This window comes from Lissotriton helveticus, chromosome 1_1, assembly GCF_964261635.1.
Source record: "Lissotriton helveticus chromosome 1_1, aLisHel1.1, whole genome shotgun sequence".
NCBI lineage: Eukaryota > Metazoa > Chordata > Amphibia > Caudata > Salamandridae > Lissotriton > Lissotriton helveticus.
This window is the reverse complement of record NC_136057.1, coordinates 13,678,977-13,706,689: the sequence shown is the minus strand read 5'-3', so window position 1 is coordinate 13,706,689 and position 27,713 is coordinate 13,678,977. Positions and strand designations below refer to the sequence as shown.

General features: G+C 44.3%; 1 protein-coding gene across 1 annotated transcript in view; it reads right to left on the bottom strand.

The window, feature by feature from the left end:
• LOC144766874 (lectin-like) overlaps positions 1-27,713 on the bottom strand; it is a 121,330-nt gene that overhangs the window by 31,033 nt on the left and 62,584 nt on the right. The window contains exon 3 of the mRNA XM_078650587.1: positions 21,817-21,974. Within this exon, the coding sequence (XP_078506713.1) occupies positions 21,817-21,974 (158 nt within the window). The remainder of the gene's footprint in view (positions 1-21,816; positions 21,975-27,713) is intronic.

Below are 27,713 nucleotides of genomic sequence, written 5' to 3'. Positions count from 1 at the left end.
GTTTTCATTTCATTTCATTCATTTAGGGCCGGATTCACAGAATGAACGTAAGACTCAATCCTAAACTTACTACTTTTGGTATTCACAGAATTTAGGATTTTGTCTTAAGTTTGCCTTAAGACAGACTTAAGACAGACTTAAGACAGACTTAAGACAAAATCCTAACTTCTGTGAATGCCAAAAGTAGTAAGTTCATTCTCTGAATGCCAAAATAGTAGTAAGTTTAGGATTGAGTCCTAAGTTCATTCTGTGAATCGGGCCCATTGACTTTGCAAATGCTTAGAAAAAATCTGCAAAAAAGGTTCTGTAGGCAGTGAGTGCCCTCCAGCTCACTTGACATGAAGCTGTGGGTCTGGCTGCACAGTAGACCAGTGGGTAGATTTATCAAGGGTTTGTGTCGCCCTTGGCACAGGAAAGGGGGTGCAAGGGCAATGCAAAGCCCTGCATGGCTTGATAAAGCTGGAGTAATGCAAGGTAACGGCCCATGTTGCGTTACCCTGCCCCACGGAGGCGTTCCTTGGGTGGTCGGGGGGGGGGGGGGATTCCTACGGTCCACCCATGGATTTTGCACATTTTCACCCTTCCCATTAGTGGTAGACCTGGGAATACGTCAAAATGCTCCAGCTCTCCAGGTGAGGCCTAGCTAGGAGCAATTTCTTTAATTCTCCTTGTTTTTGTTCTCTTTCAACATTGCCTGCATTCTGCAGCACGTGAAAAAAGAGGAACATGCCTCTCTGGATTGTTTTTGTGCAGGAAGCTGTCCCTTCCTGAATAAAAACAATCCTGCCAACAAAGCAGGAACCCTTGCACCGTGACGCAAGGTTGACTCCGTTGGCGCTAGTGTGCTAGAACAAGTAAAGGACAGGAATGAGTGTATAATGGTAAATATGGTGTATTCCTGCTCCTTCCCTTTTCATGGAGCGCAGCGCAGCACGGTGGCTCCTGCCAGAGTGCGCTACTCAGTGCGCTTCACGTGGAACGCTGATACTGGCTGACCCCTTGACCACATCCCAAATCAACGCGAGCCCCAAAGCTCGCTGAGGTGACGCTCGGGGTCTGGCCACCCCACGGGTTGAGGCTGCTCCAACTCCATGCGTGAAGCTCTGGTCCTTGCCCCACACGCCACGCCCTTAGGTACAGCGTGGACCTTGCTTTCCATGATGTGAAGCGCCAGGACCGTTATCGATAATAATTTTTCATCCATCGTGGTGCAATGATCCCTTCCCTTATTGAAGTTGAGTGAAAGGAATGGGATTCGACAACGATGGTCAGTTGTTTTGTTTTTTGAAACACAACACACGGCACAACGGTATCAGAAGCTTGTTGTAGAGGTTTGGCCTCTGTGCAATATGAGGTGCAATAAACAACTTTACTCCCCACTCCAAAAGAAACAACTCCGATGGTGAAGGTGTCATTCGTTTCTTCATTTTTACTTTTTTGAAACAAAATCCCACTTTAGGATTTAGCTTTTAAAAAAGGAAAACATATTAAAAGTTTCACAGGTGCTAGCATTGTACTTAGTAAACTCTACACTGTATTTTTTAGTTGCCTCCGCAGTGCTGTGGACTTGTTGAAATAGTATACCTAATAATGTAATTAAACCAAAAAATGTTTGACAGGCAGCTGTAATGTTTGACAAAACTCTGCCAAACCTTCAACCCACCTGCAGTGGTATAACAAAACCTCAGGGGACCCCTGAAAGCTAAGGTGAGAGGGTCAAAGTACCTATTCACCTACTGCCTTGTGTGTTATGTGTTTGCAGCCCAAGAGGAGGCCCTGTGAGGTGAAATGTATGGGCCCCCCACACCGCTAGGGCTGCGGGACCTCCATGACACCCCTGCACACTTGGACTGATTTATAGTTTGGCAGATGCAGGAGTCCCCTCATGAATCATCTGTGAAACCATGGAGGTCTGTTCACCCTACTAAGACTTTGGTAGTTTGATGGACTATATTCTGTCAAACCCCCGCCGCCTCCAAAGCATTTTCCTTCCTCGATTGACAGAGTTATCAGCCGAACATGACAAATGGAGATAGCTCCGCCATAACTCTGCCAGCCATGTTTAGATTTGGATTACTGTTGATGTAACTGTTATATATGTTGTTATTTGAACTGTTGGCCATCGGATGTGTAACACACTACATGTTGGATGTTGTATATGTAACACACTACATGATCAATCAATCAATCAATCAATCAAGGCATTTATAGAGCGCACTACTCACCCGGAGGGTCTCAAGGCGCTTGGGGGGGGGGGGGGTGCCGCTACTGCTCGAACAGCCAGGTCTTGAGCTTCTTCCTGAAGGAGAGGTGGTCTTGGGTCAGGCGAAGGTCGGTCGGGAGGGTGTTCCAGGTCTTGGCGGCCAGGTAGGAGAAGGACCTTCCTCCTGTTGTCGCTCTTCAGATGCGGGGGGCGGCGGCGAGGGCGTGGTTGGTCGATCGGAGGTGGCGTTTGGGAGCGTAGAAGTTGAGGCGGTTGTTGAGGTAGCTCGGGCCATGGTCGTGTAGGGCTTTGTGTGCGTGGGTGAGGAGACGGAAGGTGATTTTCTTGTTGACGGGGAGCCAGTGCAGGTCTCTCAGATGTCCGGAGATGTGGCTGCGTCGGGGGATGTCAAGGATGAGTCTGGCTGAGGCGTTCTGGATCCGCTGGAGTCTCTTCTGGAGCTTGGCGGTGGTTCCGGCGTAGAGGGCGTTGCCGTAGTCCAGTCGGCTGGTGACGAGGGCCTGGGTGACCGTCTTCCTGGTCTCGGTGGGGATCCACCGGAAGATCTTCCGTAGCATGCGCAGGATGTTGAAACAGGACGCGGAGACGGCGTTGACTTGTCTGGTCATGGAGAGGGAGGAGTCCAGGATGAAGCCCAGGTTGCGTGCGTGGTCTGTCGGTTTGGGTGCGGTGCCCAGGGCGGGGGGCCACCAGGAGTCGTCCCAGGCGGAGGGCGAGGAGCCTAGGATGAGGACTTCCGTCTTGTCTGAGTTCAGTTTCAGGCGGCTGGTCGTCATCCACTCGGCTACGTCTTTCATCCCTTCGTGGAGGTTGGTTCTGGCGGCGGCGGGGTCGTTGGTCAGGGAGAGGATCAGCTGGGTGTCGTCGGAGTAGGAGATGATGTTGAGGTTGTGTTGGCGTGCGATGGCCGCAAGGGGGCTCATGTAGACGTTGAAGAGGGTGGGGCTGAGCGAGGAGCCCTGAGGAACGCCGCAGATGACTTCCGTGGCTGCAGATCTGAACGGTGGCAGGCGTACTCTCTGTGTCCTTCCAGCGAGGAAGGAGATGATCCACTCCAGAGCCTTTTCCTGGATTCCGATGTTGCTGAGGCGCTGCACTAGGGTGCGGTGGCAAACAGTGTCGAACGCCGCGGAGAGGTCTAGGAGGATGAGGGCTGCTGTTTCGCCGTTGTCCAGCAGGGCTCGGATGTCATCGGTGGCAGCGAAGAGGGCGGTCTCGGTACTGTGGTTGGCTCGGAAGCCAGACTGTGAGGGGTCGAGGGATCCATTCGTCTCGAGGAAGGCGGCCAGCTGCTTGTTGACGGTCTTCTCGATGACTTTGGCTGGAAACGGGAGGAGCGAGATGGGGCGGTAATTCTTGAGTTCGGTGGGGTCCGCTGTTGGTTTCTTTAGTAGAGCGCTGATTTCGGCGTGCATCCAGCTCTCAGGGAAGGTGGCGGTGTCAAAGGAGGTGTTGATGATGTCCCGCAGGTGGGGTGCGATGACAGCGTCGGCCTTGTTGAAGACGTGGTGAGGGCAGGGGTCTGTCGGAGATCCGGAGTGGATAGAGTTCATCGTGCAGATGGTGTCTTCTGTGTTGATCTGGGTCCAGGCGCTGAGGGTGGTGGTGGGGGGCGTTGGTGCGGTCGTGGGGAGCGTTGTTTGTGGGCTTAAGCTGTTGTGTATGTCAGCGATCTTGTTGTGGAAGTAGGAGGCGAGGGAGTTGCAGAGGTCTTGCGACGGGGTGTTGTCGTTGATTCCGGCGTTGGGGTTGGAGAGCTCTTTCACGATGTTGAAGAGTTCCTTGCAGTTGTGTGCGTTGTTGTCCAGCCGGTCCTTGAATGCTGATTTCTTGGTGGCGTCGATCAGTTGATGGTGCTTCCGGGTGGCGAGCTTGAGGGTGGTCATGTTGTCCGGTGTTGGCTCCCTTCTCCAGGCTTTCTCGAGGGCTCGGCAGTTCTTCTTGGAGCTCTTGAGTTCGTCGGTGAACCATGGGGCCTTCTTGCTGCCGGGTCTGCTAGGCGGGGTCCTCAGTGGGGCGAGGTCGTCTGCGCAGTTGCTGATCCACTTCGTGAGGTTGTCGGCGGCCTGGCTGGGGTTCGCTGAGCTGGCGGGAGGGTGTTGGCTCAAGGAAGTGGCGAGCTGGTTTGCTGTGATCTTGCTCCAGTTTCTTCGAGCAACCTGTTGCTGGTGGTGGTGGATCGTGGATCTTCTGAAGGTGAAGTGGACGCAGCTGTGGTCCGTCCAGTGGAGTCCGGTGACGTGGCTGAAGACGATGTCCTTGCTGGAAGAGAAGACAGCGTCGAGTGTGTGTCCGGCGAGGTGGGTGGGGGTGGTCACCAGCTGCTTGAGTCCGAGGATGGCGAGGTTGTCAAGCAGGGTGGTGGTGTTGCGGTCGTTGTTGTTCTCCAGGTGGAAGTTGATGTCCCCCAGGAGGATGAAGTCAGCGGAGGGGAGGGCGTGCGGGCTGATGAAGTCGGCGATGTCTTCGCTGAATTGTGTGCGTGGTCCCGGGGGTCGGTAGATGAGGGTGCCTCTGAGGGTGGTTTTGGGGTCCGTGTGGATCTGGAAGTGCAGGTGTTCGGCGGTTGTCAGGGTGTCGTCGGTGTTGGTCGCGATGCGGATGGTGTCTCTGTAGATGATGGCGATGCCTCCTCCAGTCTGGTTGCGGCGGTCTCTTCGGGTGATCTTGTAGCCCTCTGGGATGGCGATGGCGATGTCGGGCGGTGAGGAGTCGTTCATCCAGGTTTCCGTGAGGAAGGCGACGTCAGGAGCTGTGGTGTCGAGGAGGTTCCAGAGTTCGATGGCGTGTCTGTGGACGGAGCGGGTGTTGAGTAGGATGCACTTGAGGTGGTTGCTGCTGGTGTTCGGCTTGGCGGGCGCTGGTGCCGGGCAGGTCCGGATGCAGGTGAACTTGCAGGCGTGGCAGCTGAAGGGTCCGTGGGTTCGTCTCGGGGTGGCTCGGTAGCATCCCGGGATTCGGCCGATGGATGTTGGATGTGTAACACACTACATGTGGATGTTGTATTTGTAAGACACTACATGTTGGATGTTGTATATGTAACACACTACATGTTGGATGTTGTATGTATAACACACTACATGTTGGATGTTGTGTATGTAACACACTACATGTTGGGTGTTGTATATGTAACACACTACATGTTGGGTGTGGGATGTGTAACACATTACATGCTGGATGTTGTATATATAACACACTACATGTTGGATGTTGTGTATGTAACACACTACATGTTGGATGTTGGATGTGTAACACACTACATGTTGGATATTGTATATGTAACACACTACATGTTGGGTGTTGTATATGTAACACACTACATGTTGGATGTTGTGTATGTAACACACTACATGTTGGGTGTTGTATATGTAACACACTACATGATGGATGTTGGATGTTTAACACACTACATGTTGGATGTTGTATATGTAACACACTACATGTTGGGTGTTGTATATGTAACACACTACATTTTGGATGTTGTATGTATAACACACTACATGTTGGATGTTGTGTATGTAACACACTACATGTTCGGTGTTGTATATGTAACACACTACATGATGGATGTTGGATGTGTAACACACTACATGTTGGATGTTGTATATGTAACACACTACATGATGGATGTTGGATGTGTAACACACTACATGTGGATGTTGTATTTGTAACGCACTACATGTTGGATGTTGTATATGTAACACACTACATGTTGGATGTTGTATATGTAACAAACTACATGTTGGATGTTGTATATGTAACACACTACATGTTGGGTGTTGTATATGTAACACACTACATGTTGGATGTTGGATGTATAACACACTACATGTTGGATGTTGTGTATGTAACACACTACATGTTGGGTGTTGTATATGTAACACACTACATGATGGATGTTGGATGTGTAACACACTACATGTTGGATGTTGTATATGTAACACAATACATGTTGGCTGTTGTATATGTAACACTCTACATGTTGGATGTTGGATGTATAACACACTACATGTTGGATGTTGTGTATGTAACACACTACATGTTGGGTGTTGTATATGTAACACACTCCATGATGGATGTTGGATGTGTAACACACTACATGTTGGATGTTGTATATGTAACACACTACAGAATGGATGTTGGATGTGTAACACACTACATGTGGATGTTGTATTTGTAACACACTAAATGTTGGATGTTGTATATGTAACACACTACATGATGGATGTTGGATGTGTAACACACTACATGTTGGATGTTGGATGTGTAACACACTAGATGTTGTATATGTAACGCACTACATGTTGGATGTTGTATATGTAACGCACTACATGTTGGGTGTTGTATGTGTAACACACTACATGTTGGATGTTGTATGTGTAACACACTAGATGTTGTATATATAACACACTACATCTTGGGTGTTGTATATGTAACACACTACATCTTGGGTGTTGTATATGTAACACACTACATGTTGTATATGTAACACACTACATGTTGGGTGTTGTATATGTAACACAATACATGTTGTATATGTAACACACTACATGTTGAATATGTAACACACTACATGTTGTATATGTAACACACTACATCTTGGGTGTTGTATATGTAACACACTACATGTTGTATATGTAACACACTACATGTTGTATATGTAACACACTGCATCTTGGGTGTTGTATATGTAACACACTACAAGTTTGATGTTGTATATGTAACACACTACATCTTGGGTGTTGTATATGTAACACACTACATGTTGGATGTGGGATGTGTAACACATTACATGCTGGATGTTGTATATATAACACACTACATGTTGGATGTTGGATGTGTAACACACTACATCTTGGGTGTTGTATATGTAACACACTACATGCTGGATGTTGTATATATAACACATTACATATTGGGTGTTGTATATGTAACACACTACATGTTGTATATGTAACACACTACATGTTGGGTGTTGTATATGTAACACACTACATGTTGGATGTTGTATATGTAACACACTTCATGTTGGGTGTTGTATATGTAACACACTACATGTTGAATGTTTATATGTAACACACTACATGTTGGATGTTGGATATGTAACACACTACATGTTGGATGTTGTATATGTAACACACTACATGTTGGGTGTTGTATATGTAACACACTACATTTTGGATGTTGTATGTATAACACACTACATGTTGGATGTTGTGTATGTAACACACTACATGTTGGGTGTTGTACATGTAACACACTACATGATGGATTTTGGATGTGTAACACACTACATGTTGGATGTTGTATATGTAACACACTACAGAATGGATGTTGGATGTGTAACACACTACATGTGGATGTTGTTTTTGTAACACACTACATGTTGGATGTTGTATATGTAACACACTACATGTTGGATGTTGTATATGTAACACACTACATGATGGATGTTGGATGTGTAACACACTACATGCGGATGTTGTATTTGTAACGCACTACTTGTTGGATGTTGTATGTGTAACACACTAGATGTTGGATGTTGGATGTGTAACACACTAGATGTTGTATATATAACACACTACATCTTGGGTGTTGTATATGTAACACACTACATGTTGTATATGTAACACACTACATCTTGGGTGTTGTATATGTAACACACTACATGTTGAATATGTAACACACTACATGTTGGGTGTTGTATATGTAACACAATACATGTTGTATATGTAACACACTACATGTTGTATATGTAACACACTACATCTTGGATGTTGTATATGTAACAACCTACATGTTGTATATGTAACACACTACATGTTGTATATGTAACACACTACATCTTGGGTGTTGTATATGTAACACACTACATGTTGTATATGTAACACTCTAAATGTTGTATATGTAACACACTACATCTTGGGTGTTGTATATGTAACACACTACAAGTTTGATGTTGTATATGTAACACACTACATCTTGGGTGTTGTATATGTAACACACTACTTGTTGGATGTGGGATGTGTAACACATTACATGCTGGATGTTGTATATATAACACACTACATGTTGGATGTTGGATGTGTAACACACTACATCTTGGGTGTTGTATATGTAACACACTACATGTTGGATGTTGTATATATAACACATTACATCTTGGGTGTTGTATATGTAACACACTACATGTTGTATATGTAACACACTACATGTTGGGTGTTGGATGTGTAACACACTACATGATGGATGTTGTATATATAACACACTACATGTTGGATGTTGGATGTGTAACGATACAAAAGGGGATGATGGACGGAGCGTTTGAGCAAATCAAACACTCACCCCCAGTCAACTGATCTGGGTTTGATCCATCACCATTCTTTAGCTCACTCGGCCACCCCAGTTCAGACATGGCTATATGCAAATCAGTCTGACCCTGTGCCTCATGGGAACAGTCCAGCACGAACTGCCAAGCCATGTCTTCCCTGGACCGGAAACAAGCATCCTGGGACCGGTTTTGGATTCATAATCCTCATCATCCAGGCTATCTTGAATCCAGTGGCCAAGTGAGCAAGGGACTCACGTCTGAGCATACCCTGCCACAGTTAGGGCGAACAAAGCGATACAAAAGGTGATGATGGACGGAGCGTTTGAGCAAATCAAACACTCACCCCCAGTCAACTGATCTGGGTTTGATCCATCACCATTCTTTAGCTCACTCGGCCACCCCAGTTCAGACATGGCTATATGCAAATCAGTCTGACCCTGTGCCTCATGGGAACAGTCCAGCCCGAACTGCCAAGCCATGTCTTCCCTGGACCTGAAACAAGCATCCTGGGACCGGTTTCGGATTCATAATCCTCATCAGCCAGGCTATCTTGAATCCAGTGGCCAAGTGAGCAAGGGACTCACGTCTGAGCATACCCAGATCAGTTGACTGGGGGTGTGTGTTTGTATTGTCAACGCTCTGTCCATCACCACCTTTGGTTTTTCGATGTGTAACACACTACATCTTGGGTGTTGTATATGTAACACACTACATGTTGGATGTTGTATATATAACACATTACATTTTGGGTGTTGTATATGTAACAAACTACATGTTGTATATGTAACACACTACATGTCGGGTGTTGTATATGTAACACACTTCATGTTGGGTGTTGTATATGTAACACACTACATGTTGGATGTTGTATATGTAACACACTACATGTTGGATGTTGGATATGTAACACACTACATGTTGGCTGTTGGATGTGTAACACACTACATGTTGCATGTTGTATATGTAACACACTACATGTTGGGTGTTGTATATGTAACACACTACATGTTGGATGTTGTATGTATAACACACTACATGTTGGATGTTGTGTATGTAACACACTACATGTTGGGTGTTGTATATGTAACACACTACATGATGGATGTTGGATGTGTAACACACTACATGTTGGATGTTGTATATGTAACACACTACATGATGGATGTTGGATGTGTAACACACTACATGTGGATGTTGTATTTGTAACGCACTACATGTTGGATGTTGTATATGTAACACACTACATGTTGGATGTTGTATATGTAACACACTACATGTTGAATGTTGTATATGTAACACACTACATGTTGGGTGTTGTATATGTAACACACTACATGTTGGATGTTGGATGTATAACACACTACATGTTGGATGTTATGTATGTAACACACTACATGTTGGGTGTTGTATATGTAACACACTACATGTTGGGTGTTGTATATGTAACACACTACATGTTGGATGTTGTATGTGTAACACACTACATGTTGGATGTTGTGTATGTAACACACTACATGTTGGGTGTTGTATATGTAACACACTACATGATGGATGTTGGATGTGTAACACACTCCATTTTGGATGTTGTATATGTAACACACTACAGAATGGATGTTGGATGTGTAACACACTACATGTGGATGTTGTATTTGTAACACACTACATGTTGGATGGTATATATGTAACACACTACATTTTGGATGTTGTACATGTAACACACTACATGATGGATGTTGGATGTGTAACACACTACATGTGGATGTTGTATTTGTAATGCACTACATGTTGGATGTTGTATGTGTAACACCCTAGATGTTGGATGTTGTATATGTAACGCACTACATGTTGGATGTTGTATATGTAACGCACTACATGTTGGGCGTTGTATGTGTAACACACTACATGTTGGATGTTGTATGTGTAACACACTAGATGTTGTATATATAACACACTACATCTTGGGTGTTGTATATGTAACACACTACATGTTGTATATGTAACACACTACATCTTGGGTGTTGTATATGTAACACACTACATTTTGTATATGTAACACACTACATGTTGGGTGTTGTATATGTAACACAATACATATTGTATATGTAACACACTACATGTTGTACATGTAACACACAACATCTTGGGTGTTGTATATGTAACACACTTCATGTTGTATATGTAACACACTACATGTTGTATATGTAACACACTACATCTTGGGTGTTGTATATGTAACACACTACATGTTGTATATGTAACACACTACATGTTGTATATGTAACACACTACATCTTGGGTGTTGTATATGTAACACACTACAAGTTTGATGTTGTATATGTAACACACTACATCTTGGGTGTTGTATATGTAAACTGCTGGTAAGAGAGGCCGCTGAGGCTCCGTGCTTTTAACTGCTATCATTTTAAAACTTTTAATAGTTTTGTGTGTATCTTACATTCAATGTGCCGCTTCTCAGCGCTATGTAACCCTGGTGTTAGTGTTGATCTTAAAAACCTAATTTACCTCTGTTTGATCGCCGCTCTTCGGCGCAACGTTTCTTCAGCTGTACAATTATTGCATTTTGCACAACAAACATTCTAATCGGCTCCTGGCACCGATCCGCCATGGCTTGTGCCGTTTGTAGCGGCGGTGGCCACACGAGCGCAACTTCATTTCCGCCCCCACATCCTCACTTCCGCCCTGCTGGCCAATTGGCAGGTTAGCGGACTAGTGAGTGGAATAGCTGACTCTATTTAAATCCAGCGCAGTTGTCAGTCGGGGCTAAACTGCTGGTAAGAGAGGCCGCTGAGGCTCCGTGCTTTTAACTGCTATCATTTTAAAACTTTTAATAGTTTTGTGTGTATCTTACATTCAATGTGCCGCTTCTCAGCGCTATGTAACCCTGGTGTTAGTGTTGATCTTAAAAACCTAATTTACCTCTGTTTGATCGCCGCTCTTCGGCGCAACGTTTCTTCAGCTGTACAATTATTGCATTTTGCACAACAAACATTCTAATCGGCTCCTGGCACCGATCCGCCATGGCTTGTGCCGTTTGTAGCGGCGGTGGCCACACGAGCGCAACTTCATTTCCGCCCCCACATCCTCACTTCCGCCCTGCTGGCCAATTGGCAGGTTAGCGGACTAGTGAGTGGAATAGCTGACTCTATTTAAATCCAGCGCAGTTGTCAGTCGGGGCTAAACTGCTGGTAAGAGAGGCCGCTGAGGCTCCGTGCTTTTAACTGCTATCATTTTAAAACTTTTAATAGTTTTGTGTGTATCTTACATTCAATGTGCCGCTTCTCAGCGCTATGTAACCCTGGTGTTAGTGTTGATCTTAAAAACCTAATTTACCTCTGTTTGATCGCCGCTCTTCGGCGCAACGTTTCTTCAGCTGTACAATTATTGCATTTTGCACAACAAACATTCTAATCGGCTCCTGGCACCGATCCGCCACGGCTTGTGCCGTTTGTAGCGGCGGTGGCCACAAGAGCGCAACTTCATTTCCGCCCCCACATCCTCACTTCCGCCCTGCTGGCCAATTGGCAGGTTAGCGGACTAGTGAGTTTCTTCCTTTGAGTATTAAATGACACAATGGCGGAAGCGCAGCGGACGAGCGCAGCGGGAGCGCCGACTTCGCGCCGAAGTCGTGCCAAAGTCCTGCCCGTCTGCGCCCGTCCGCACCAGGACGGGACCAGGGACCACTTCCCCTGTGCACGGCCGTATTACATACTCCCGCACAGCCCTATTGAGGTTACGTCGACCTACTTGCACCTCCCCCACTATTTTTAACTGTCAGGACGCACCCACTATTTGCTTGACTTGCACCCTTGCATTAGACTCTTTCACCTCGGTCACAGACTGTATGTCTTCTACTTTCTGGACTACTCCTCTTCCTACGCACCATACCTCTTCCACATAAAACCGGCTCCTCCTTGAATTTTATTAGCATTAACTGTCGATCTCTCTCGAAACATAAGAGAGATATATTTGACCTCCTACAGACAGCTAGCCCAGCAGCCATGTTTGTAACAGAAACGTGGCTAAATGAGAACTCTGGCCCTGATATCGCCATGGCTCTCCCCAATGATTACACCTATGTGGGGCGTAACCGGGTTCTCAAAGAGGGAGGAGGTATTGCCATAATTTTCAGGAGAGAATTTTCTTGCAAGTGGGAAGATCTTGATTTTCCTAATTGTGAAGCTGGTCTTTTTAAACTTCTCCTCTCTCCCCATTTTACCTTAACTGGAACGCTGATTTATCGTCCTCCGGGCTCGGCTGGTGCATGGGCCTCCTCTTTTCCTGAACTTATTGCCCCTCTAATAGCACAATCTACCAATTTTCTTGTCGTAGGTGACCTAAATATTCATTTTAACTCTGCATTGTGTTCTATTACCACTCGCCTATTACAGGATCTTGCAGCTTTAGACCTTCATCTTCATAACTCCGGCCCTACGCATAAGGCCGGCAATTTACTAGACCCCATTATTTCCAACCTTACCTGCATCTCCTACCATTCCTCCTCTCCGGTTACTTGGTCTGATCATTTTACTATTAATTTTTCAGTTAAGATATCTGTCTTTAATTCCTCCACGACCGTACATCCTCATAAAGCTAGTAGGAACTGGAAACGTTTAGATAAAGATAAATTAAACACTCTTCTTGTTAATTCGAAACCTACGTTTTCCAGTGTAACTACTAAAGAGGTGCCTGCTGTCAGATCATGGCTGACAACAGCCTTAGATTCTTGCCTTCCAACCCAAAGAAATAAATCACAGATTCATCATCCTCCGGCACCCTGGTTTAATGACTCGTTGCGTCAAGAAAAATCCTATTGCAAAAAACTGGAACGCATTTGGCGTTCAAGTTATTGCACAGATCTTAAATTAAAATACAAGGCTGCCCTTAAAGCTTACCACTCTGCCTGTGATATCGCTAGGGCTAATTATGCCAATAGCACCATACTCACTGCTCAAAACAGGCCGAAGGCCCTGTTTAAAATAATCAAAGATCTCTCTGGTGCGTCTTCTTCACCTAAGGATCCTTGTTTGGACACTGCACAGTGTAATGCCCTGGCAAATTTCTTTCTCGAGAAAATTGACAGGATCTATGATATTTTTAATGCTACTCCTGCTGTACCCACTTACCCTGATTATGCTCCTCTCACTTCCCTTCCTGATGATATCACTAGTTCAACGTCCACTGCCCCCTCACTCCATTTCTGGGAACCAATCTCCCCTTTGCTTCTAAAAAAATACCTTCAAGATATAAAATCTGGCTCTCCCCTCGACCCGTTGCCTCCTCAAACTTTGAGCACCCTGGATCCAGCCATACTCCAGATTATCCTGGATGTTTTGAATGCATCATTGACTGAAGCTATTGTTCCTAGCGAATGGAAACACGCGATGGTGGTCCCATTGTTAAAAAAGGCCAACGCTGATCCAAACAACCCTTCCAATTTTCGGCCTATTTCTTTGCTTTCATGTTTCTCTAAAATCCTTGAGAAGCATGTCAACTTTTTGCTTAGTTCTTATGTTGAAGCTTCTAATTTTCTTCACTGCTCGCAGTCCGGGTTCAGGGCTGGCTTTTCCACTGAGACCACTCTTCTCGGTGTGTCGGAGACCATCAGAAGACAGTTGGACAATGGGGAGACAGTGGCACTCATCTTACTTGATTTGAGTGCCGCATTCGATACTGTCTCCCACACCATCTTATTGTCCACCTTGAAATCTGTGGGTGTCGATGGTTCCGCCCTGGCCTGGATTGCTAATTTTCTTTCTGATCGCACTTTTCAAGTCTTTTCCTCTACTTCTGTTTCTTCAATTCTCCCTTCCCCTCACGGTGTTCCCCAAGGGTCTATTCTCAGCCCTCTTTTCTTTAACCTGTATGTGAGACCCCTTGCATTCTTGGCAGAACAAGCTGGTCTCACAATTTATTCTTATGCTGACGACACACAAATCGTCTACTCACTCTCCACCAATAAACATTCTCCTACGTCCTCTCTTCAGTCCGGACTGAAACATATATCTGACTGGATGTACAAACATAAATTAAAATTAAACGGGGACAAAACCGAACTGCTCCTGTTTGGTCCAGATACTTCACTCTGGGGCCCGCAACATTGGCCTCCGGAGATGGGCCCTATTCCTATTCCATCTGTGACAGCCCGCAACCTTGGGGTCCTCCTTGACAACCAGCTATCTTTTAAGCAACACGTTGTAAAAGTCTCCGCCACCTGTACTACCATAATCAGGTGGCTGAGGAAAATCACGTGGATGCTGCCAGCTGACACCCTGAGGACTGTAGTCCAAGCTCTCGTCATCTCACGCATGGACTATGCGAACATTCTACTCCTGGGTGCTTGTAAGGAGGTAATAAGGAAGTATCAGGTGGTACAGAACATGGCAGTTTGTCTTATATGTAACTTGCCTGCCAGATCCTCGGCCACGATTCACCTGCGCAAACTGCACTGGTTACGAATTGAAAGCCGAGTGAAATTCAAAGCACTCTGCTTAATGCATCATATTAAGACCTGCAAAGCCCCGAAATACCTATCCTCTCTGGTGCAGCAATATGTTCCCCCCCCGCACGCTAAGGTCCTCTACTCAAAACAAGTTTTGGATACCTCGTGTGAACAGAGCTAAAATGGGTGGACGTTCGTTCTCCTTGTTAGCACCTTCTTTATGGAATTCGTTACCTCAAATCTTGCGTTCCGAAATGTGTTACCTGACATTCCGCAAAGGAATTAAAACCTGGCTTTTTAACATTTAATCTGCTGTTTCTTGGTCCTCACTTCTTGCTTACCCTTTTGTTTGCTTTAGCGCCGGGAAACCTCCCGGTAGCTGTGCGCTTAATAAATGCAATTATAATAATAATATTAATAATAATAATAATAATACACTACATGTTGGATGTTGGATGTGTAACACACTACATGCTGGATGTTGTATATATAACACACTACATGTTGGATGTTGGATGTGTAACACACTAGATCTTGGGTGTTGTATATGTAACACACTACATGTTGGATGTTGTATATATAACACATTACATCTTGGGTGTTGTATATGTAACACACTACATGTTGTATATGTAACACCCTTCATGTTGGGTGTTGGATGTGTAACACACTACATGCTGGATGTTGTATATATAACACACTACATGTTGGATGTTGGATGTGTAACACGCTACATCTTGGGTGTTGTATATGTAACACACTACATGTTGGATGTTGTATATATAACGCATTACATCTTGGGTGTTGTATATGTAACACACTACATGTTGTATATGTAACACACTACATGTTGGGTGTTGTATATGTAACACACTACATGTTGGATGTTGTATATGTAACACACTTCATGTTGGGTGTTGTATATGTAACACACTACATGTTGGATGTTGTATATGTAACACACTACATGTTGGATGTTGAATATGTAACACACTACATGTTGGATGTTGGATGTGTAACACACTACATGTTGGATGTTGTATATGTAACACACTACATGTTGTATATGTAACACACTACATGATGGATGTTGGATGTGTAACACACTACATGTGGATGTTGTATTTGTAACGCACTACATGTTGGATGTTGTATGTGTAACACACTAGATGTTGGATGTTGTATATGTAACGCACTACATGTTGGATGTTGTATATGTAACGCACTACATGTTGGGCGTTGTATGTGTAACACACTACATGTTGGATGTTGTATATATAACGCATTACATCTTGGGTGTTGTATATGTAACACACTACATGTTGTATATGTAACACACTACATGTTGGGTGTTGTATATGTAACACACTACATGTTGTATATGTAACACTCTACATGTTGGGTGTTGGATGTGTAACACACTACATGCTGGATGTTGTATATATAACACACTACATGTTAGATGTTGGATGTGTAACACACTACATGTTGGGTGTTGTATGTATAACACACTACATGTTGGATGTTGTATATGTAACACACTACATCTTGGGTGTTGTATATGTAACACACTACATGTTGTATATGTAACACACTACATGTTGGATGTTGTATATGTAACACACTACAAGTTGGATGTTGTATATGTAACACACTACATGTGGATGTTGTATTTGTAACACACTACATGTTGGATGTTGTATATGTAACACACTACATGTTGGATGTTGTATATGTAACACACTACATGATGGATGTTGGATGTGTAACACACTACATGTGGATGTTGTATTTGTAACGCACTACATGTTGGATGTTGTATGTGTAACACACTAGATGTTGGATGTTGTATATGTAACGCACTACATGTTGGATGTTGTATATGTAACGCACTACATGTTGGGCGTTGTATGTGTAACACACTACATGTTGTATATGTAACACACTACATGTTGGGTGTTGTATATGTAACACACTACATGTTGGATGTTGTATATGTAACACACTTCATGTTGGGTGTTGTATATGTAACACACTACATGTTGGATGTTGTATATGTAACACACTACATGTTGGATGTTGGATATGTAACACACTACATGTTGGATGTTGGATGTGTAACACACTACATGTTGGATGTTGTATATGTAACACACTACATGTTGTATATGTAACACCCTACATGTTGGGTGTTGGATGTGTAACACACTACATGCTGGATGTTGTATATATAACACACTACATGTTAGATGTTGGATGTGTAACACACTACATGTTGGGTGTTGTATGTATAACACACTACATGTTGGATGTTGTATATGTAACACACTACATCTTGGGTGTTGTATATGTAACACACTACATGTTGTATATGTAACACACTACATGTTGGATGTTGTATATGTAACACACTACAAGTTGGATGTTGTATATGTAACACACTACATGTTGGATTTTGGATATGTAACACACTACATGTTGGATGTTGGATGTGTAACACACTACATCTTGGGTGTTGTATATGTAACACACTACATGTTGTATTTGTAACACACTACATGTTGGATTTTGGATATGTAACACACTACATGTTGGATGTTGGATGTGTAACACACTACATCTTGAGTGTTGTATATGTAACACACTGCATGTTGGATGTTGTATTTGTAACACACTACCTGTTGGATGTTGGATGTGTAACACACTACATGTTGGATGTTGTATTTGTAACACACTACATCTTGAGAGTTGTAAATGTAACACACTACATGTTGGATGTTGGATGTGTACTACACACATGTTGCTACTTGAACGGCTGGGAATTGATTATTTTCAAATTAATTATGTGCTTTCGAGCAAGAGAATCTCCTGACATCAGAAATAGAAGGGCTTGAACTTTCAACGGAGTTCATGATCTGGGAGCTGAACTTGTAGAGTTTGAACTGAGGAATAAACATTTGGAGCATCTACAGTGTGGGCTCATTCTTGCCATGGGACCCTTTACCCCCCTAATACTGGCAATGATGATGGGTAATCACAGTCTTTAATGTGAATTGAAATTAATTGTAAAGGAACAATTGCTGGAGATCGTCATGGTAAGCTGTTTTGGTTGCCGGATGAAGAAGAAATTTGTTTCCAAGATGCGCACACATCCTAGGTGGCAGCTAAACCTGATTTACTGTGCGGGTGCAGCAGGAACACATTTCTACATTTTCAAAACAAGCAGCAGCAAGCCTGGCAATGAAAATATATTGTGGAGGAGTTGTTGGGTGACAGCGATGTGAGTACATTTCACCAAAAGCTTCTTGGGATTGGTTTCATCACACCAAGCATCAACAACATGGTGGCCATTTTGGAATGCTTCCAGGTGTTTATGAGAAGGAAGCGCGTGGCATGCATCCAATTTAACTAGCACTTTGATGGTGAAACGCATACCCAAGTGATTACTATTTGTTTTTATTTGTACGTTCAAGGAGATGCGCACACCAAAGTAGAATTGACAGGAGCATTAACGGCGAGGAGCACACCCAGATCATTTCCAAAAAATTGGAAATATACCAGATTTTGGTTTACTTATCCCAGCAGAAAATTGTGTGGCACATTTCTCTGGAATTTTTAACATCAATGAGGAGACAGTAGGGGTATTAGATCAAGAACCCCACGTAGAGAGGCTGTGCATCCTAAACATCACATATGCAGAGGTTCTCCAGGCAATTCAGGAGAATGCTGGGGGGCGGGCACCAGGTCCTGATGGAGTCCCAGTTGATGTCTATGAATCTGAACCATAACTATGGGGACCAATTTTAACTAGAGTGTTCAATTCAGCAGCAATGGAAGAAATACCACAAACATGGGGCGAGTCTATTATTTTCCGGATATACAAAAAGTTGGACAAAACCGACCCAAAAAAATATCGCCCGATTTCCTTCTTGGATACTTCTTTAAAAGTCATAAGTAAGGTCCTACTAAAAAGGCTTGAGGAATGGCAGAGTAGTATCGCCTGTGCAGTATAGGTTTAGGAAATGTTTGGGGACAATTGAACAATGCCTTAACTTGGTGCTACTCATCAGCAAATACACTAAGGCAAAGACGGGCTCCTTTTATTTATGCTTTGCGATTTGAGTAGTGCTTTTGATTAAGTTGCTCACAACTTACTATGGCAGACCTTTACCGACCTGGGTGTCCCTCATGCAATTATCAGTTTTCTTTCCCGTCTAAGTGAAAAATGAACTAGTATGGTCCGATTTGGCCCTCTGGCCGAATGTACATCTAAATTGAAAGTGGGACGGGGTATACAACAAGGATGCGTGTTAGCTCCAATTTTGTTCTCCCTTTTCATTAATGAGGTTGATATCTATTTACGAAAAAAACAAGCTGATGCACCCGGGTGGCTGGTAGTCCGATACCTGTATTATTATATGCGGATGACGCAGTACTATTGGCATGGACCCCAGTAGGCCTCCAAAGACTGGTGGACGGTTTCTCAGGTTTTATGAAATAACGGGGGATGGTAATTAATACATCGAAAAGTTTTACCATGATATGTGGGCCCAAAAACAAGCCCCATAATACCTTTTTTTATAGATGGCACTCCAATCTCTACAGTAAACTCCTTTTCTTACCTTGATAGACTATTTTCAGATAATGGTACAAGGTCCCAACATATTGTAAATAAAAGAGCTAAAATTATTAGGGCCAACCAAGGGATCTTTAAATTTGTGGCCATATTGGGCAACCGACCGATCAAGGAGATGGTAACCATTTACAAAGATAAAGGAGTAAGTACTACTATATATGGGGCTGGTCTTTGGGGCTACACAGACAGCGCCGCAACGAAAACTGAAGAAAACTGTTTTTTAAAGAGCTTGCTGTTTTTCTATCTTCTGTTTTGAATACCATTGCATATCACGAGGCGGGGTTGCAATTTTTGGAGGACATCCTGATGGTAGGGCCTCTACTAGTATGGGCACACATTTGGAGACATGAAGAAACTGCTTTTACAAGGTCTATATTAGATTGTTTAAATCTAGATGATGCTCCAAAAATCTGGTTGTACTACATTAAAACCACAATGGGGAACCTGTTTAATATATCTGTATGGTCGGACCCGGAAAAAATACTAACTATAACAAAGAAAGAGATCTAGGCCTCTTTTCTGTCACCTAAGCAGAATCTTAGAGTAAAATCGGAATTGGGTGACCCGACTGTGGCCTTATACAAATCATATATGCTGGAAGAGGGAGTTAATGGGTATCTGTCGCATGTGACTCATGCACAGCGTCGATTTGTCTTACCAAGACTGAGAGGTGGTATTGTACATTACTGTGTCGCTTTTCCAATAATGAAGACACGCCTCCGGATAGAGTACCCTGCCCGTACGACAATAAGAGTAAACATAGCACGCTGCACTTTTTATTGTTTTGTTCAATTTTTTTGTAATATTAGATACTTTTATTTGAAGCCCTTGTTTGTTAACAATGGAATCAGGTCCCATAAAACTGCAATGAAATCATTTGTAAGCTTAGAGGATCCTTTGACATGTTATAACACTGCCCTGTTCATTTTAAAATCGATTGTGGTAGGGGAAAGTATTGTGTTATAAACTAGTAATGAATGACATCAAAGTCTGTACCTTTTAATAAGCAAAAAATATTAATATATTATATTGTGTGTGCTTTAACGGCTGTTTTTTTAATAGTCGAATAAAGATTTTGATGATGATTATTAACTACTTTCACTTGGCGGAGTTACTGTGCTACGCACAACTATGTAGAAATGAAACATTGAAAGCATATTTTTATTACATTATAAATTGTTCTTTTACCTAGTAACTTTATACACTATTATTACAATCTGTGGGAAAGTTTGCTACTATATATTAAGTAAGCATTATCATGTTGCGCATTGTACCACCCCCTGTGTTTCTGCCAGCACCTGGTAGACCTCCCATGGATTGGGAAGCTTAGGAAGCAGTGTTTCTTGCTGATGTAGAAGCTTTGGAAGGTGATGATTGTGGACCTGAAAGAAAGGACAGTCCTTACACTTTACAGGTAATCTGCATACTCTACTACTTGTTGTATGTGGTATCCTGTTCCTTCCCTAAAGAACCCACTGTTTCCCATTCGTTCCATGTGCTGGGGAACCTTTCCTGCCAAAGCTCCAAGATAATGTATAGGTTTGATAGAAGAGGGGGTTAGGGAGAGAGCTGCAGCTGAAGGAAGCATGCTGAGGTGTGTGAACTATCTTCAAATAAAGAAGTTTCCTTTGTACTTCATTGTTGTTTGGTGCATCTGTAAATTCTACATCCACTATTGACATCAGATCTTCCTGAGAGAAACGGATTAGTTGGTTACACTCATGGGTGGTGTCACTCCCTCATTTTTTCCAAATCTACAAGCCATGTTTAGTACATCACAAAATAATATTATCACTTTCTCTACTTCACACTTCATCCTCCCCTTGTCTTCCTCTTTCCTCTTTTTCCCCCTTAAATAGGAAACCAAGATTATGATTTCACACTGCTCCATCACCTACACATACAGCACAACTGAACACTTCCACAACTTTCACCGCCTGAAACTGCATCTAAGTCATTACTAACCAATGACGTACATCCATTCTCCCGATTTATTTTTCAAACTCTTCTCACTCACCTATTCTAAAATGTTGGCCTGTGTGCATTTCCATGAGTATAAGGAAAACTATTGAGCTGCTTGTTAGGGTGGAAATTCTATTAAGCAGATAACCTGCAGAAGGCTGTCACCACAGAGACTAGACATGCACCGAAACATTGCCCCATACCTCAGCCTCGATCCAGGGCATCTGGGCAGTGATATATCGATAAGAGAAATCATTACGTGGGACCCATTCAGTATTCCTCTTCCAGCGCTCACCTCCATCAGGATGACGTCTCTTGTAGGTGGTCTTTCTTAAGGTCCCAGGGGTCACTCCAGAGTCCACTAGGAATACAAGCAACACAAGAAAATTTAAGGCAGATTCTAATTATGTCCACATCTTGTGGTCACAATATATGACAGAAATCGAACAATTCAATGGACTTCGGCACATTGATAATATAAACAACAAAAATAAGTATTATGAATCTTGCTAAGGGAAGCAGTGTTTAATAATTGTATTGCCTGGGGGGTTTATCAGTATAGATTATATTTAACAAAATAAAAAGTTCTACTCCTTTCACTTCCATCATGGTTCTCTATGAATAGTACAAGCAGTACAAAAATACCATAGGAAGCCTCATCTACTGTGCTACAGTGCTGCACGCATATTAAACCACTCCAGTGTACTACTATGTAGAAGAGGAGAGTCTGTTTACTATGTGTACACTGATAATGACTTGGTAAAAAACTTGCTTGGGTCTATAGAGCAGATGGTAGACTTTTAAGAACCATATTACACTGTGGATAAAAGATAAATAAAAGCTTTTTTCTGAAATATTTCTATAACATCTAAAGGATATTCTGCAGGCTTCTGGGAACTCTTGTTCAGCCTTCTTGATGCTCTTTACAAGCTCGTTGAGGGCTCCTGTCCAGCCGGCAATCTTGAAGGCCCAGTCTGGTGGCTGTACTGAGGACGTCTGTCCATTTATTACAGATGGGGTGTCTTGTCTACTCTACGGCACCAATGAACCTTGTCTACCAGGCAGTGCTGTGGGCTCTTGTCTACCCTAGAATGCTGAGGGATCTTTCCTACCCTGGAGTGGGGAGGCCTCTTGTCTACCCAGCAATGCCAGGTACTCTTCTCAACCCTGTAGTTCAAATGGTCTTGGTCTATCCTGCAGTGGTGAGGGCTCGTGTCTATCCTGATCTGCTGAGTGCTCTTGTGTACCTGGAAGTGCCTAGGGCTCCTGTCTATCCTGGAGTGCCGTGGGCTCCTGCCTAGTCTAAAACACTAAGATCTGAAAGGGTCAAGGGCTCTTGTCTACCTGGCAATGCCATGGGTTTTGTCTAACCTGAAGTCCCAATGGTGCATTTTTACCCTGTAGTAGTGAGAGTTCTTTACTATCCTGCATGCAGACAGCTTTTTTCTATCCTGCGATGCCAAGAGATCATTCTTACCTTGGAGTTCCGAGGACTCTTGTTTACCCCGCAGTGCCAAGGCTTCTTGTATGCGCTTCATTGCTGAGGGCTCCTATCTACCCTGCAGTGCCAAGGACTCTTGTCTACCCTGAAATGCTGAGGGATTTTGTCTACCCTGCAGTGTTGAGGTTTCTTGGCTACCCTGCAATGCTGAATACTCTTGCCTACCCTGAGGTGTAGAGGGCTCCTGTCTGCCCTGCAGCACTGAAGTCTCCTGTCTACCCTGCAGCACCAAAGGCTCTTATCTACCTGGCAGTGCCGAGGGCTATTGTTTACCCCACATTTCGTAGGGCTCTTGGCTACCCTGCAGCATCTAAGACATCATCACTCTTCAACACTGAAGGCTCTTATCTACCCTAGAATGCCAAAGTCTCTTGTCTACCCTGCAGCACTGAGGGCTCTTGTCTTTCTGGAAACACCAAGGGTAATTGCCTACCCTGCAATGCATAGAGCTCTAGCCTAACCTGCAGCACTGAAGGCTTGTGTCTACCCTGCAGCACGGAAGGTGCTTGTCTACCCTAGAATTATTAGGGCAAAGAATATCGCTCCACCGGTGTAGTTCGGTGAATTTTACCCACTCAATGCAGTGCGCAAGAGTTCTGCAAAACTGTGCAACGTGATGCGTAGCTGAGTTTTTTCTCTCCTGCTGCTCACCAACGTTAAGTTGGGAAACGCAAGTGAGTACATTTGCATACTAGACCTCCTCCTGGCTGGATTTCTCAACACAGGTGTTCACAGAAGTTCTTGATCACTCGCGTTGAGAATTCTGCAGCTCAGTTTGAAGAAGCTGCTGCTTGAGTAGAATATCAACTCATTCCGTAGAAAGAAATAGAGCCTTCAGGCACGATGTGTAGTACAGTTTGTGGTGATTTTAAGGCACAGTACAAATTCCTGGTGCTAAAAATCAGTGCAAGCAGTGCAACTTGCCACACTCCGCCACTCGCTGTACTCCAGAAAGTACAGGGGAGGTTTTTTGGGACTTTGTGGAGTTCCAAAGAGCACAACTCAGAGAACTTTAGCCAAGCATACCTAGAATGCCAAGGACTCTTGCCTAATTCCTGTGCTAGAAGCGCGTGTGGGCGCTGACCCCTCGATCACATTCTGCGAGGAGCGCTGTTCTCTGGACACTTCCTGGACGCTGAGCCCATTTCTCGCGGCCCCCGCTTCGCGGGAGCCGCTCGAGTGTTGAAATCTTCAAGGTAGTGAATAGAGACTTTCCTTGGACCTACGGGACTGCGAGGACTAGCGGGCTGTGCGGATTCCAACTAGCCACAGCTGGTCCTCTTCCCGCCCCACCTCCCAGCGCAATTAAAGGAGTAAGTTGTCCTCAACTTCGGCGGATTCCTGTGCTGTAAGCGCGTGTGGGCGCTGACCCCTTGATCACATTTTGCGAGGAGCGCTGTTCTCTGGACACTTCCTGGACGCTGAGCCTATTTCTCGCGGCCCCCGCTTCGCGGGGGCCGCTCGAGTGTTGAAATCTTCAAGGTAGTGAATAGAGACTTTCCTTGGACCTAGCGGGACTGCGAGGACCAGCGGGCTGTGCGGATTCCATCTAGCCACAGCTGGTCCTCTTCCCGCCCCTACCTCCTCTCTTTATTTAAAGTAATAGGCTGCCGCGCTCGCCGGACGCGCGCAGGACTGAGCCCGGGGCTAAGCCCGGGCAAAGGGCGGGCCGTTTGAGGCCGTTCGAGGACGGGAGAGACCGGACCGGGCCACCTCCCTAAACTTCCATCTCCCGGATTCCATTTTGAAATCGTATATATTGTTTCACTACTGACTCTGCATTTGCAAACTTTTAAAGACCCAGCTTTATTGTCTTTATGCTTATGCAAGTTACTAACCTCCTGTACCGATCTAACAGGAACAATGGTATTAACTAGAGGAAACAAAACCAAGGTTTCGGGGGGTGGGGGCAAACTGCTAGGCCCCATGGATGACTTCATAACCAAGGCAAATTTATTTATTGACCAAAGCATCACTTTGATGGAAGGTAGGGTGTCCTTGGACTTAGCGCACGCTAAGAGATCCTCTATGGGTAACCTAGCGGATGCAAGAACCCCTGTAACAGACAGCAACTCTGGGCAAATGCCCCTTTGTGAGGGTAGGCGTAGCCTACCAAACAATGTGGACCTGTCGGTTTCCCAGTTCTCGGATGCCCAGATAAGTTCAGACCTAGAAAGAACTCCAGAGCTGCTACCCCAAATCACACCGGATGAAATAAGGCAAGCAAGAGGGAGGAGGGAGGGCGCCATAAGGAAAAGAAAGAACGATCACAAAAATTCCATCCTCAACGAGATCGGAGATACGGCTAGTATGATAGAGAATGCACCCCCTAGAGCTGAACAGGTAGTAGTTTCTGCGAGCATACACCAGTCAGTGCATGATTCTTCTGACCCTATCAGCTTGGAATCCCCTATCCATCTATCTTGTAGTAATGAAATAATAGATAGCAATAACTCACAGCTGCTAAATAACATCACAGACATACTAAAATCTTTTCTTGAGCCAGTAGAAGCAAGACTAGCGCACATAGAGAACCAGCTATCTAAACTTACAAATCTTATAAAACCCATGCAAGTCCCGGGGGCCCAAAAAACGGGGGGTAAAAATCATAACAAACAGATCCCTCCTAAGCACTCAGTTACACAAAATAATACACCTATACTGTCAAATGCAATATCTAAACCAACACCTCCTGAAACAATAAATAATAATAGGCCAGTTAAACTCCCCACGAATGCCGCCATAACTCTACCCCAGGGTAATGCCCCACCAGCAACATCGGCGCCCAAAAAAACGGTGCCTAAAATTCCTGCGCCTAAAACTCCGGTTTCCAAAACTCCGGGTTTTAAAACCCCGGCACAAAAAACCTCGGCCCCAGTATCCAACAGAGGTGGCCCTAGAGGACCTCCAGAAGTTAGATTCCCTGTTGAGTTGCCACCGGAGCATCTCCCTTCGTGGTGGTAATGACAGGTGTCCCTGAGCTAGTGGATTACAATGCAGAACCTACGTGGTCACTGAAAAACAAGGTCCAACATTGGCTAAATACCAATCATCCCATCCCACCAACCTGGCCATCCAGGATTCTGATGGTACGTAGGACTCCCTGGGTGGGAAACGGCAGAAAAACAATTCCGGGAGATTGTATTGTGATCACATTCGAAGACCCCCGAGTAGTAGATTATATTTGCTCTTGGGAGTACTCGAATGTACATGGAGGTATAAGCACCAAGCAACTCTCCTTTTTCTACCCCGCAAGACAATGCAATGGCCCCTTCAATGATCATGACACCCCCTGGGAAGTAGCAGCCCCCCGTCCTTTTGAATATGGTAACACAAGGCAAATAGCGGGCCTCCGTCATCATGATTATGATAGCTCCTGGCACACAGTGGGCCCACGTCATCGGGGAGGTGGATGGGATGATAGGGGTCCGCATACGCAGAGGGAGGCCTATAGAGAGCCGCCTCGCTGGGATACTTGGTTCAGTATCCCGACGAGGAATAGATATAGTGGCCTCGAAATGGTCGACTGACCACTAATGGCGACTGAATCTACTAATCTTAATTCACCCCAACCAATGCCAAAAATAAAAACAATTTGTTCTGTAAATGAAGTTGCGGCGGTTAATCTAGAATCACCGCCCCTACCTGTTCTCTTCTGGAATGTTGCGGGTCTCCGCCCTAAAATTGAGGATGGGACTGCCTTGTACCTTTTGGAGCAGGGTAAAATTATCTGCCTCCAGGAGACATGGTCCATGACGGAGCTCCATCTCCTGGGTTATAAAACATACTTTATTCCAGCTCTGGCCAGCAGAGTAGGCAGATCTAAGGGAGGGCTGACCACGTGTATTGCAAACACTGCGAACCAGTCCAAATTTCCAATTATTTTCCCTTTCCTTTAAGAACAAGGACTCTATCCTTTTAATTAACCTCTATAACAACTTAGAAGAGGGCCAATTTTTGACCCTTCTCTCTAATATCCAGGAGAAACTAACCCAGTTTCATCAACCCAAGGCAGGAAAAGGGACGATCCATCTTCTATGGGGAGGGGATTTTAATCTGCATCCATGCCCACATGCTGAGAAAAATCGATGTGGGATAGTGGATGAACATGACGCTCCACTCATGCATTTTGCCCATACTAAGGTGGGGATCGCTATGAACAACATGTTATCGGACTTAGATCTCACAATAGCTAATAGACTAAGTTCAGGCTCAAACTTCCTGCAACCAACATATGTGGGAAGGGGATGCCAAACGACAGTTGACTACATCCTCCTGTCGCCTGGATTGTTACGGATAGCCAGATCTTTTGAGGTCCTTATTAACGCACTAAGTGATCATTCTGCCTTGAGGATGGATCTTTATTTAATTAATCCCAAACCCCTAACTACAGCTATAGCGAAAACTCTTGCCCAGAACAAACTGGAGATAGGTAAACAAAACGGATATACATTAAAATGGGAGAAGATAAATCCGGTTGAAATTACCGGAAAATTGGTAAAAGCAGCATACCCAAACATAATCAAATGTCTGGACCTACTAGAAACGGATGAAGAAGTCCTAAATAATTTTATCCAGATATTGGAGAAAATTAAGGGA